Source organism: Aplysia californica, unplaced genomic scaffold (genome assembly GCF_000002075.1).
Source record: "Aplysia californica isolate F4 #8 unplaced genomic scaffold, AplCal3.0 scaffold00952, whole genome shotgun sequence".
Taxonomy (NCBI): Eukaryota; Metazoa; Mollusca; class Gastropoda; order Aplysiida; family Aplysiidae; genus Aplysia; species Aplysia californica.
Genome location: NW_004798222.1, coordinates 151,145 through 164,172, shown reverse-complemented (window position 1 = coordinate 164,172; position 13,028 = coordinate 151,145). Strand labels below are relative to the sequence as shown.

Genomic DNA, 13,028 nt, shown 5'->3' with positions numbered 1-13,028 from the left:
GTCGGAGGTGCTGCGTGTTGGAGATTTGTGTGAGGCGTCGTGGTGAAATCAGACGCTCGTCAAAATAATGGAATCAAAGGAATCGACATTTTTAATCCGTCCGTTGAAATATTGTTATCGGTTTAAAGATTTTATTAGATTTTTTTCACTTTCACTTTTATTTAATTGTATTTAAATTATTTATTTATTCATTCATTCATTCATGCATTCATTCATTCATTCGTTCATTTATTTATTTATTCATTTATTTGTTAATCAATCAATCAATCAATTTCTTTCTTTCTTTCTTTCTTTCTTTACTAGGGGGGGGGGGGGTAATTTCCTTTTATGTCCATTTAAAAACACCTTTCTCGTGTGGGTCTTATTGAAAGACGTTGATCAAAGTCGCAACAATTTGCAGTTTCCAGGGACTCTCAGCTTTTGGAAGTCACCTGACTTCGGCGGACTTTTCCTCCTCAGTTTTCCCCCTCGGACACTTGACGACCCCATCTCGTCCAATCGCAAACATGTCTACTTTTATTCAAGATAGATTTTGGATTATTTTCATCAAAAGCAAGACAAATGAACAAGCGTTTAGATGACACCAATCATTCCATGATATTATGCTCAAATAGAGAAGAAAAAAAAAAGACGAGCGCATCATTCCACTGCGCCACGACACATATTAATTGTTGTGGTACATAAGCTGTGTGCCTGCAGTAATTTCGCCAACACATTAGAGCCCAGGTATTAACCCGAAAGTCTCTATAAAGTGTTAGTGTACGGAAGGTTATCATTCCTCCTATGAACTGATCTAGTTTTGTTATCTCAGTTTTCAGCATTGCAAACTCCCCCTTACTAAGCCCTTATTTTTTTAACAGAAAATAAATAAACACCAAAACTGAAATGTAATGAATGATCAAAATAGTAAGCATAGTTAGATCATAAATCAATTTGCTAAAGACCTATAGTAGTGATAGATTATTGGTACTACTGTAAACAACCTTAGAGTGATGCTTTGAGCAGGCTGAAGTGGTACGGCTGCTTGCACTGTATGCTTCCCAGGAACTTGAGGTTATGTCAGGATGCTCTCTTGTCTGCTGGGGTAATAGTATAGATTGTGAAGCGCATAGAGCGTGCTGTTGAGCCGGGATTTGCGCTATACAAAGGCTATCTATTAGCTATTATTAAGTCTGTCCTCGTCGTTTTATACAAGAAAAATTATGAAATTATGCAAACTGAGCCCAAAAATGTGAATTTATGCGATTCTGTTAATTTTAAAAAAGAATGATAAAGGAAAATAATCAGAAATTATACAAAAATGATCAAATTTTGCTAAATTATGCGGGGTGCATAAAACCACGGGGGACAGTTAAGTTGTATGTTGTACACTAAGAGTTAATAATACTGCGCGAAAGGTCGCCGGTGAAATAACGGATAGCCAGCCGGCCTAAAAAGAGGTTTAGCTGAAATTTCGCAACTCTCCGCGTCCTTTGCATGATAGGTTTCTAACAAGTGCTTGTCTTGGACAGGTGATTGTTAGAGTAGGTTCCACTGTCTTTGAATTGCTAGCTCTGTAGTGCATCCTTCAACTTCCGAGTCGTGACAAATATCGATCTATTACTGGTTTTCTTTTCTGTCTTGAGAGGGGTAACCCTTTACGAAACACACAATTAAAATGTTGTTTTTTTAACCGGAGGGGGGCGGAGGGAGGAGGAACTGTTTAGAGAAAGCAATTGAAGGGAGCAGAGAAATAAAAAGTCTTAGTAGTCACATTGAAATTGTTCCTAGAAAAATATTCTTAAATCATTTTTTTAAAGCGGGACTTTTAGCACGTTTGGGTAACATCATCATCATTGCCTTTCTCACCCTGGGTCAGGATATAGGCCACGAACACTCTCCACCTTTCCCTATCCTGGGCTAGTCGCTTGATGTCACTCCACGTCTTTCCACTTTTCTGTACATCCATTTCCGTGACTCTTCTCCAGGTTAGCCTGTATCTTTTCATCTCTTGTGTCACTTGAGAACTCTTTCCTGCTTCATACATGGTGCGAACATTCCACGACGCAATCCGGAGAGACTTGTTCGACAGAGAAGGTTTCGGGTCAGAAGAGTCCTTTCGGCTTTGTCCGTTGTCCTTCATTGTTCCTGCTGATGCAGAAGCTCCTCCGTCTCCAAAGATGGAAAAAATTATAAAGCATGTTTGTTCGTGTTTCTATAACTTTCCTTTCTTACTGGGTCGGGTAGTTGGCCCTCCGCAAACTGTCACTTTTCAGGTGGCCAGACCTATGCACCTTTAGTCGCCTCTTACGACACGCAGTATCACGGCAGGTGGATTCTTTACTCCCCCATAGTAAAACTATGCCCCCACCCCCCCACCTGCAGGGGCGTTTGGGTAACATGCAAAGCCATAAGTGTGCTCTGTCCAAAGTGGGTCTACAGTGGTTGTCTCTTTGACAGGGGCACTCCGTAAGCTCAGCTGATATTATGCTGTACTGCCCGGCGGGTGTCCCTGGTTCGAATCCTAAACTAGATGTTCTAGAACACAGATCGTCTTATACAGTTTCTGGGCTCTCGGGACATTTTGGTTCTATCTTATCGGACACGGACGTTAAACCAGATCAGAGGCCCCGCCCCTCAAATAACCGAATGGCGTCGATAGGGACGTAAAAGCCATATCAGTTTTCTCTTTGACCCAAGATGCTCTCTGAGCTTACGATCCACCGGCGTCTTTGGTGGCGTAGCGGTTAGGCACTTGGCTGTCACACGCAGGACACCCGAATTCGATTCCCAAAAGGGGGTAACATTTTTATCGAGTATCTCGGTCTTTCTCTCGGGATGTTGTATCCCTCTCAGCCTGGGTTGGCCCTGACCAGCAAAGGTCTGAATCCCATTTCGTAAATGATCTAAATTGGGGACGTAAAAACCCTATGTGAGGCAGCGTGATGAAATCAGGCTGTCGTCAAAATAATCAAAGTGAAGAAACTTGCATTTTTCTGCAGGTTTTGTGAATGTTTATCAAATTTTCGTTTTTGGGCTCAACACCTTTTATGGCCTTAAAAGAACTCATTTCTGTGCGGATTTTTACTGAAAAACATTGATTAAAAGCAAAAAAATATACATTTTCAGTAACCACGGACTCTTAAGCTAAGGAAAGAACTTATTTTTTTCAGCCATTTTCTCACTAATTTTACCTCTGAAGACAGGTGACCCCCCACCTACTTCTTTCCCAAATATCTCGACTTGTATTTAAGATGAACAGATTTTTTTTCAATTCAAATAAAGACAAGTGAACAAGCTTTAAGATGATACCAACAGCTCTATGTGCCAAAAAATTGACGAGAGCCCGATTCCATCACGCTGCCTGAAATATACTTGAAAAAATACTGTCCCCACCTTTTCCCAAACAACACCAGTTAAGCATAGGGTGAGAAGAGCAACATCCACAGCCTGTGTTCCTCTAAGGCTCACCAGCACAGCTACGTCACATGCGGCAGATTTGGCAGACGACCAGGCGAGAGCCCAGGCCTACTGATTGCCCGTGTGGTCACTTCCACAGATTTGGACAACAGACAGACAGACTTCAGGAAGAAAGTACCCCCCCCCCCTCCCCCAACAAAACAAAACAAAGCTAAACAAAAAGACTAAGATAATATACTGCTTGCAGGTGATGGCATCATGACCTTTTCTATTGTCTCATTTGGTCGTTTTTAAGCACAAGCGAGCTATCCCGAAAAATGCTGTTTTGAGAAAATCGAAGGTAAAGCGTTTGCCCCTTACTCAGTTTCTTTAAAAGGTAATGAGAATTTTCTCTATAACCAAAAAAATATACACACCAATGAAACCAAACTTCTCCTATAGGTAGGGCAATGCTCACTTTTAGTTTGGGTCAAGATTTCGCCCGAAATCTGGGTTAGCCCGCTTGTCCTTAAAAGTGACCATTTTACGTGGTGTTTTCATAAATCGTCCAACCGAGCAGCGTTGCGTTGAACTGACTCGTTGTACTAAAAAGTTGTGAATTCTTTAACCCCAGACCGTAGAAGTAGAATATTGTTTACTTAAGAAAGTGAACACCCGGCAGCAATTTCCTTCTTCTTTTTTATCAAAACAAATAACATTTATCCTGGCGTAAAAAATGTATCGTTGTTATTTGTCCTACTTCCCTGTGTATGTTACTCTTTAGTTACACCTCTAATCTTCGGCACTTATATTGTAAACTATTTCTGTTGCAAGTGCCGTAAAATTCTAACCACGTAAAACTAAAGAGTAACTATTTGTTTGCTATCAGTGCATTTTTTTCTGTCCCCCCCCCCCCTTCCCCCAACGTCAGACTTTTCCTCTTGTTCTGATAACTATTTGTTTGCTATCAGTGCATTTTTTTTCTGTCCCCCCCCCCTTCCCCCAACGTCAGACTTTTCCTTCCTCTTGCTCTTGTTCTGATAACTATTAATTGTTTGCTATTTTCCTTCCTCTTGTTCTGATAACTATTAATTGTTTGCTATTTTCCTTCCTCTTGTTCTGATAACTATTAATTGTTTGCTATTTTCTTTCCTCTTGTTCTGATAACTATTAATTGTTTGCTATTTTCTTTCCTCTTGTTCTGATAACTATTAATTGTTTGCTATTTTCCTTCCTCTTGTTCTGATAACTATTAATTGTTTGCTATTTTCCTTCCTCTTGTTCTGATAACTATTAATTGTTTGCTATTTTCTTTCCTCTTGTTCTGATAACTATTAATTGTTTGCTCTCAGTGGGGGTTTTTCTGCCACCTACCGTCAGACGTTTCCTCATGCTCTGTGGGTGGACCAGGTCTCTGTGTGGTCAGCCCCAGACCAGGGCCTCTGGACATGCACACGTCCTCTCAGCCAGGGCCAGGTGATCGTTTCTGCCGTGTAGCCTCACACTAAACCGGCCAGGTGACCGTGTCTGCCGTGTAGCCTCACTCTAAACCTGCCAGGCCAAAAAACGGATTATCCGTTAACTCCTTAATGACGCCGCGCTCACAACACGTCATGTGTCCGATCAGCTGAATAGAACAGAGGCAATGTTGTGCACTTTTCGAACCGTCACCAAAAAATCAGAGACGCGAACATTGCGCCTTTCATCGTAATACGTATTATTATTATTATTATTGTGGCTTGACTTTTAAAGTTCTGGATAAATAATTCCGAATGTTAAACAAAAAATATGTATCAATACAGAAGTTATACCCCAAAACAGTTCGTCTTCAAGCGTTTTCGAATAACCAGAATTCGCTGCTCTAAAGAGTTAACTCCCATTGGTCTCTATTCGTTATGCCTTTCCTCGGCACTTTTGTGCTAATGATCCAAACTGCTCGCATACCGTTATTAGAGTCCAACTGAGGATTTGTGTTGCCATTGTATGGTGGCGTTTTAAAAGACCATTCTGTGCTGTGTTCGCCGAGAAACAGAAAGTGTTCAGCTGATTTCTGCGTGTTGCACGCAACAGAACAAGGATACTAGCTTCTCGAAGATACTTCAAAGAAGTGAGGTTCAGAATTCTGTTTGTGTTTTTGTGAAGGATTTCTCATTCAGAGTGTGTCTAGGACTCGGGGTTCTAGGCTAGGTTTTGGCATTAACTGTTTGACTTTTCAGTAGAGTGGTGAGGGAAAAATTGAATAAATATTTTTGTGGTATAGAAAATCACGGGCCTGAAAATAAAATATCCCTCTTAGACACAAAACTCGTTTGTGAATTTGTAGTTGGTTGAGTTTTTGCTTTTCTTGGCATATTATTCTAAAACAATTTTAATGTTTTATTTTCCCTTTTTGTTTGTTGTTTTTATGCTGTTTACTTTTGATTTGGGTACATTATAATGACAATAATTGCAAGAAAGGTGAAAGAGAAAAAAAAAAAGGAAGGGGGAGTTTCTAGAACATTGAATCCCGCAGGAAATAATCAATAGTGAGGTCCTGCCTACTTTCTCTCCCCTTGTCCTTTACCTTCTCGGTCTGATTCCTTTCCAACGGCGTAAAATACTTTCGGGTAAACAGATCCAGTTCAAGTTTAAGTTAATTCTTTTAAAAAGTTGTAGTAAGAGTTTTACGGCACTTGCAACACAGATTATAGGTTGTATAAGTGTTAAAGCTTTGAATGAAAAATCCAGCTCCATCCTGAGTTCATAGGAAGAGTTCATTGAGGAAACAGAATTAAGACTGTGTTTCAAGCTTTACAATGTGGTTATCTCTTAACTCTTTAAAGACGTAGTGGACACATTATCTCCAGTCAGCAACTGAGCAAATGCAATGTTTGTTTTAGTTTTAGTTTTAGTAGAGGTTTTACGGCCCTCGCAACTGCATAAGGCCATATGTGAGGCAGCGTGGTGGAATCAGGCTCTCGTCAAAATAATCAAAGTGAAGAAACTTGCATTTTTTCCACTGGTTTGTGAATTTTTAAAATCAGATTTTTGTTTTTTGGCTCAAGAACTTTCATGCCCATTAAAGAACTCATTTCTGTGTAGATATACTGAAAAACGTTAATTAAAGGCACAAAAAATGTCAATTTTCAGTTACCACGGACTCTTAAGCAAAGGAAATAACTAATCTTTGGCGGCCATTTTCTCACTAATTTTACCCCTGAAAACAGGTTTTCTCGCCTCCTTCTTTTGCAAATTTCTCGACTTGCATTCAAGATAAATGGATACTTTTTTCATCCAAATAAAGACAAGTGAACAAGCTTTAAGATGATACCAATAACTCTACATGCCCAAAAATTGACGAGAGCCTGATTCCAACACGCTGCCTCACAATGAGCGCCAGAAGATTAAAGGTGTTACAAGAGAGTAACAAACACAAAAAAAGAAGAAGGGGAGATAAGGACGACAGTTGTTTGATAGGAAAGAAGACGCAAACTACACCAGAGCACCCGCCAACCACCCACGCAATGCTTGGACAGATATTTAGATAAGATAAGATAAGGTACGATAAACACATCTTTATTGTCCAGATCCTGTCACACTGGTTTGGTGTTTCACCACATACACACATACGCACACACGCACGCACGCACACACACACACACACACACACACACACACACACACAAACACACACACACACTCACACACACTCACACATGCACACAAACGCAAGCTTACAGTCACATACATAATATAAATGAACAGTAATATACGCAATAATGATGTTGAGCAAGATACATACTCAGTATTCTGATTGTAACTCAATGTTATTCTGATGCATGCTCTTAGGTCTTTTGAATACTCGTAACAAGATGGGAAAGATAAAAGAATTTTGATGGCTGATGGTAAAAATGACCTTCTGTAACTTTCTTTGTTACAGAGTAGAAGCCTAGGTCTTTCACTTCTGACTGCTATGTCCAACCACCATACACAAATTAGAGACACGGGTTCGCATTTTATGGCATGCACGTTGTTGCATGCTTTTCAAAGTTTCAGATAACAAAAATGTAAATCTAAGTACATGTACATGTATCTGTTAACATTACCAAGTTATGCCTTAAAACAGCTCACCCTCAAGCCTTATCAAATGGCCAGAAGGCTCATCGTCAATGAGTTAATCCAAAAATACAACACTGATCATTTTTCCATCAGGGTCGTGTATGGTTGGCTGGAGGCTCTGATATGGTTTGCTTTTTATTTCCTATAAACATCCATTGTCCTTCTCTCTCCTTCTTCTTTTCTTTGTCTGTTACTCTCTTGTAACACTTCTAATTTTCAGCTCTTATAGAGCTTTTTGTTGTTGGAGACACCGTAAAGCAATAAGGAAACGTAAACTGAGTTTAAGATCCTTTTCACAAACGGTTCCTCAGTGAAACAAATTGAATGAGTTTGGAGCTTCATTATGGGATTTTCTTGTAACTACTTTAGGACGAAATAAACGATCAACGGCAGAGCAGAGGCAATGTTTCCGCCCATTTCCAACCATCACGTAAAATCAGACACACATGTTTCCATTTTGTTTTAGTTTAATAAGATCCAGAAAACCAAAACCAAATCCAAACAGAATCGAACAATCTGTTTAAATATTGAAGATATGCCCCCAAATAGCTTATCTTCAAGCATTACTAAATGGCCCAAATCTTCGTCCTGTATGAGTTAATCCGACAATACGGCATTGATCGTTTCTCCAGTGGGTACTTGTGTGGCTGGGCCGTGCTCTGGCGTGATTAACTCCTTTCTCATCAAACATTCATCGCCCTCATCGTTCCTCTTTCTTTTCTCTGTATGCTACTCTCGGCTACCACCTGAAATCTTCACCACTTGTTTGACCTATTTGTGCTGCAAGTGCCGTAAAAGAATTACAACAACGAAAAAAGAAAAACTGAGTCAGACACCTTTGTCACGGAAGGTTCCTAGAAAAACATGTAGAGTGTGTTTTCAGCTTTACAATGTGATTTTTCTCTTAGTTTGAAAATACAGTTTTCGTCTTAGGGGTTTCCCCCTGTTGTGGTCTGTTAGATTGAAAAATGTAAAAAATACAACAATTAAAAAAAAAAATGTATTCATTCTTTTCTTTAGGGGCTGTGCAAAACCCTACTACAGTTAACTCCTGTCGACTAAGCGATGGTGGTCACACTAACATAACCGTGCTGGTTGGAGATCCAACAACAGTGCAGTCAGTAGCAGACACAGTCCATGAAGAGAAAGCATCGACAATACTTGTGCCACAGCTTCACAAAGTCACTACTTACTAAGCCAGAGCTACAAGTCACTACTTACTAAGCCAGAGCTACTTATAGGGGTTGGAAGAGTGCAGAGAGGAATTCTGCATCGCTGAAACCCCAGTGCCATTATTATGGTAAGTTACTATAGTATTTTCCTCTGCTTGGATGGTGTTACTGCTAGGCTAGGTCCTACTTTTCTTATTTCCTCTCTGTTGTTTCTGTCTGCCCATCTTGCTTCTTCCCTGCATCAAATGACAGTAGTTGGGTCGATATGCTCCTCTTTACTCAAACTCAAACTCAAACCTGAAGACGTTTGTGAAAAAATGAGGAAACTTCTCCTTTCCTCAAATTTCCACCTTTTCCCTCTGGAATGCTGGCGAGATCTTGTGTCTTTACGGCGTATAGTTATTGGTAAAAACAAATCAATAGCTCTCTGTAGCTGATAATCCAGTCTTAGTTTGAACTAAATGCGGATCTTGAATAAAAGGATCGACTTGTCTCTACGGTTGCTGGTTTTCAGGAATATTATTTTGCAGTATTACAAAGCCCTTGATATTTTTATTCGAAATGATTAATGAACATTTTCCTCATGCACTTAATGGTTTGTTTTCACAGTTGTCTCTGTTCCTTGTGAATTTTAAGAGTTACTGGATACACATTGATCTTTAGTTATGAGCTGTAGGGGCTTGTTAGATCCTCCATATTTCTTAGATATACATGTATATATATATTTTTAAAAAATTTTTTTTTTGGGGGGGGGGGGGGGCATGTCAAACGCAAATTCAACAGGATTTCATGGAAAGCGCTTGCTAGTTTACAAAGTTTCCCTTTCAGTTCTTTATGTTGCCTCCTCCCCGCATATGTGTATGTGTGTGTGTGTGTGTGTGTGTGTGTGTATGTGTGTGTGTGTTTGTGTGTGTGTGTGTTTGTGTGTGTGTGTGTGTGTGTGTGTGTGTGTGTGTGTGTGTGTGTGTGTGTGTGAGAGAGAGAGAGAGAGAGAGAGAGTGTGTGTGTGTGTGTGTGTGTGTGTGTGTGTGTGTGTGTGTGTGTGTATGCACGCGCGGGTGTAATCTAGTGGTTAGGCTACCGGACTTGTAATCCTGAGATTGCAGACTCGGTTGTTTGAGCCACAGCTCGGTCCGATGTTGAGTCCTGGGAAAGGCGCATTACACGAATCTCCCACTTGACTAGGTCCTTTCGGAGACGATCGTTAAACACGGAAGTCCCGACAGTATGGATAGGGGTGTTAAACTATAAAATACCACTGTGTATGATTGTAAATGTGTGTATGTGTATGTATGTTTGTGTAACTATGTGTATGTGTGTATGTGTATGTATCTGTGTGTATGTGTGTATGTATCTGTGTGTATGTGTGTATGTGTATGTATCTGTCTGTATGTGTGTATGTATCTGTATGTATATGTGTATGTGTATGTATCTGAGTGTATGTGTGTATGTGTGTGTATGTATGTGTAAGTGTGTGAGTGTCTCTGTGTGTGCGTTTGTGTGTGTCTGTGCATGTATATAGTATGTAGGTGTGGTGCGTATATGTGTGTGTGTGTGTGTGTGTGTGTGTGTGTGAGTGAGTGTATGTGTGATTGTGTGTGTGTGAGTGTGTGTGTGTGTGTGTGTGTGTGTGTGTGTGTGTGTGCTCGTGCGCGCACACGTGTATGCGTGCGTATGTATATATGTGTATATGTGAGTATGTGTGTGTATCTGTGGGTGCATTTAAAGAAGAATTTTCATCCATATCGCCTTGCATATTACTCTTGAGTTACGATTTCATTTCAACCCTTTACGTTGTCATTCTCTCAAATGATTTGACCTCTACAGCTTTAAAAAAAGATTTTTTTTCTGTTGAAACCTCTGCCAGGCCACTTGTACCAGGTGGACACAGGCTGTTCCGTCACTGATGTCCACCTTCTGCTGACCGGTGGCTCAACCAAGCCCTGGACTAGTCTGGCCTGACGTCATTTTCGGCCCGTCCGTGAGCTGAGGACATGGGGTGTGGTCTGTCAAGTGAGCGTCATGAGCGGGTGAAGGTATGGACAAAGCGTCTACGTCGACGAATGTATAATATGTGAGGCATCGTGGGGAAATCAGGCGTTCGTCATAATAATGAAGTCAAAGAAATTGGAATTTTTTTTTGGGCTGATGGTAAATTTTAGAAAATATTTCCTCTTTTGTGTCAGAACCATTTAAGTCGATTTACAAACACATTTCTGGGTAAATTTTACTAAAAAATCTTGATTTAAGGCCCCAAAAATGTAAATGTTCAGTTTCCAAGGTATCTTAGACTATGGAAGTTACCAGACTTTGGTGACCATTTTCTCGCTAATTTTACCTCTAAAACAAAGCGACTTTGACCTCTTTCAATAGCAAATACTTTGACTTTTATTCAACATAGAAGGATATTTTTTCACCTTGAAGAAGACAAAGGAACAGTCTTTAACTTTAAGATGATACTAATAGCCCCAAATGCCTACAGTTTGACGAGAGCCTGATTCTACCACATCATGACTTGTAGGCTTCCATTTTACTGCTCTCTTTCACCCACACCCCTGATCTTAGAGTAGGTAAGATTGATGACCTAGCCTTCTTGGATAAGGGTGAACATTTTCGGAAGTCCTGTGTTCTAGTTGCGCACAATAATGATCCCTTGGTGGTCCTAAAATCGACAAGTGAAGGCTTATGTCGCCACCAGAGCAAAAAGCTTAATTAATTCCTACCTAAACTAAAAATACTCTAGTTAGTTAAAAAACCCACAAAGAGTATCTTCGAAATCGGAATGAGGCTGTCTGGAGGCAAGAAGCCATTGTAGGACAAACTGTCACAGACTTTAAAAATCAGTTACTCCGAAGTTTATTTTTTTAGTGGAGGTTTTACGGCTCTCGCAACTGCATAAGGTCATTTGAGCGCCAAGGGGTGGATGTCAACAGAGAAGTCCTTACAGGGAATCAGACTTACTCTGCTCCCCTCTCTAGCCTCAACATCACAATGTCTGCTTCGACTATCATGGCACCCCGGAAATAGTGGGTCACAAGAGTGCGACAAACATACAAAAGAAATAGAGGGGAAATGACGATAGTAAGGACTAGGGCAGAAAAAGTAGCAGTTCCCTGTTGCAGTTCAGGCAGTTATGAGCATGGCATTGATGAATCAGCTCATTTACAACTACAGTTCTCTACTGTGCATAAAAACTCGAGATGTTAATGCCCCCCCCCCTCCCCTCCCTTTTGGAATGGCCTAAAGACACTTCCGTCAGTAGCACCGCCCGGCAGGTCCTCCGTATGTTGAAGAAACAGCAGTCGATCTCGCTTGAGATCTAGCAGGGGAACGTGAAGAAGAACATTGTTACTTTAAAATAACGACACTGCCCACAGCAACAACAATAACAACAATAACAACAACAGCAACAACAACAACAACAAAAACAACAACAACAACAATAATAACAACAACAACAACAACAACAAAAACAAGAGCAATAACAACAGCAACAACAGCAAAAACAACAATTACAACAACAACAACAAACAAGAACAATAACAACCACAACAACAACAAAACCAACTAAACAACATTCCCCAGAGACCCGTGTGCAAGTTGCGTACGTTAAAGACCCCTTGGTGGTCTCAAATCGATAAGAGTAGGCTTCGGCCGCCATCCGGGCAAAATTAAAAAAAATTCCAACCAACTGAAAATGCTTAATGTGTCCCGCGCGCTCATGTGACCTTATGCAGTTGCAAGCACCGTGAAACAATTACCACCCCTTAACCCCACACCCCCCACCCCACAATAAATTTTTTTTAAATAAAAAAATCCAACCAAACAACCCCCCCCCCCAAAAAAAAACCCAACAACAACAACAAACAACAACCCAACAACAACAATACAACAACAACAACAACAACAACAACAACAACAAAAACAAAGCAACAACAAACAAAAACAAAAGCCCCTCAAAAAACAAACCGTCCTTACAGGTGACGCAGATGCCCGGCTGTTTCATGGCCACCTACCAGCTACAGCCCAACTACGCCTACAGCCAGGGCCACGCCCTCTATGTGGAGGACCACAAGCAGGTGGAGGTTCTGCCCCGCCCCTCCCCGCCCCCCACCAACAAGGGCGACATCTTCCACATAGACAAGTACAGAGTCTTGGACAAACGCGCTGACAAGGTCAGTACATTATTATTGACAAAGTCAATCCAATTGTTTTCTGACCCCCCCGCCCAAAAAAAAAAAAGAAAAAAAGATTGAAATAAAAATAATGATTAGACATAATATCTATATCTCGTAAAACTACAAAGCTCTCCACCCTTTTTCTGCACCCCCCTCCCGTGGTGCTACTAAATGATATAAAATATGTCAATTTGGAAAAAAA

The 13,028-nt window shown here is 40.6% G+C and overlaps 1 protein-coding gene across 1 annotated transcript in view; it reads left to right on the top strand.

Annotated features, from left to right (window-relative positions):
- Positions 1–10,642: 10,642 nt before the first annotated feature.
- The window catches only part of LOC101849090 (hillarin-like), a 20,353-nt gene continuing 17,967 nt past the window's right edge, over positions 10,643–13,028 (top strand). The window contains exons 1-2 of the mRNA XM_035973012.1: positions 10,643–10,684; positions 12,629–12,823. Of these exons, the coding sequence (XP_035828905.1) occupies positions 10,643–10,684; positions 12,629–12,823 (237 nt within the window). The remainder of the gene's footprint in view (positions 10,685–12,628; positions 12,824–13,028) is intronic.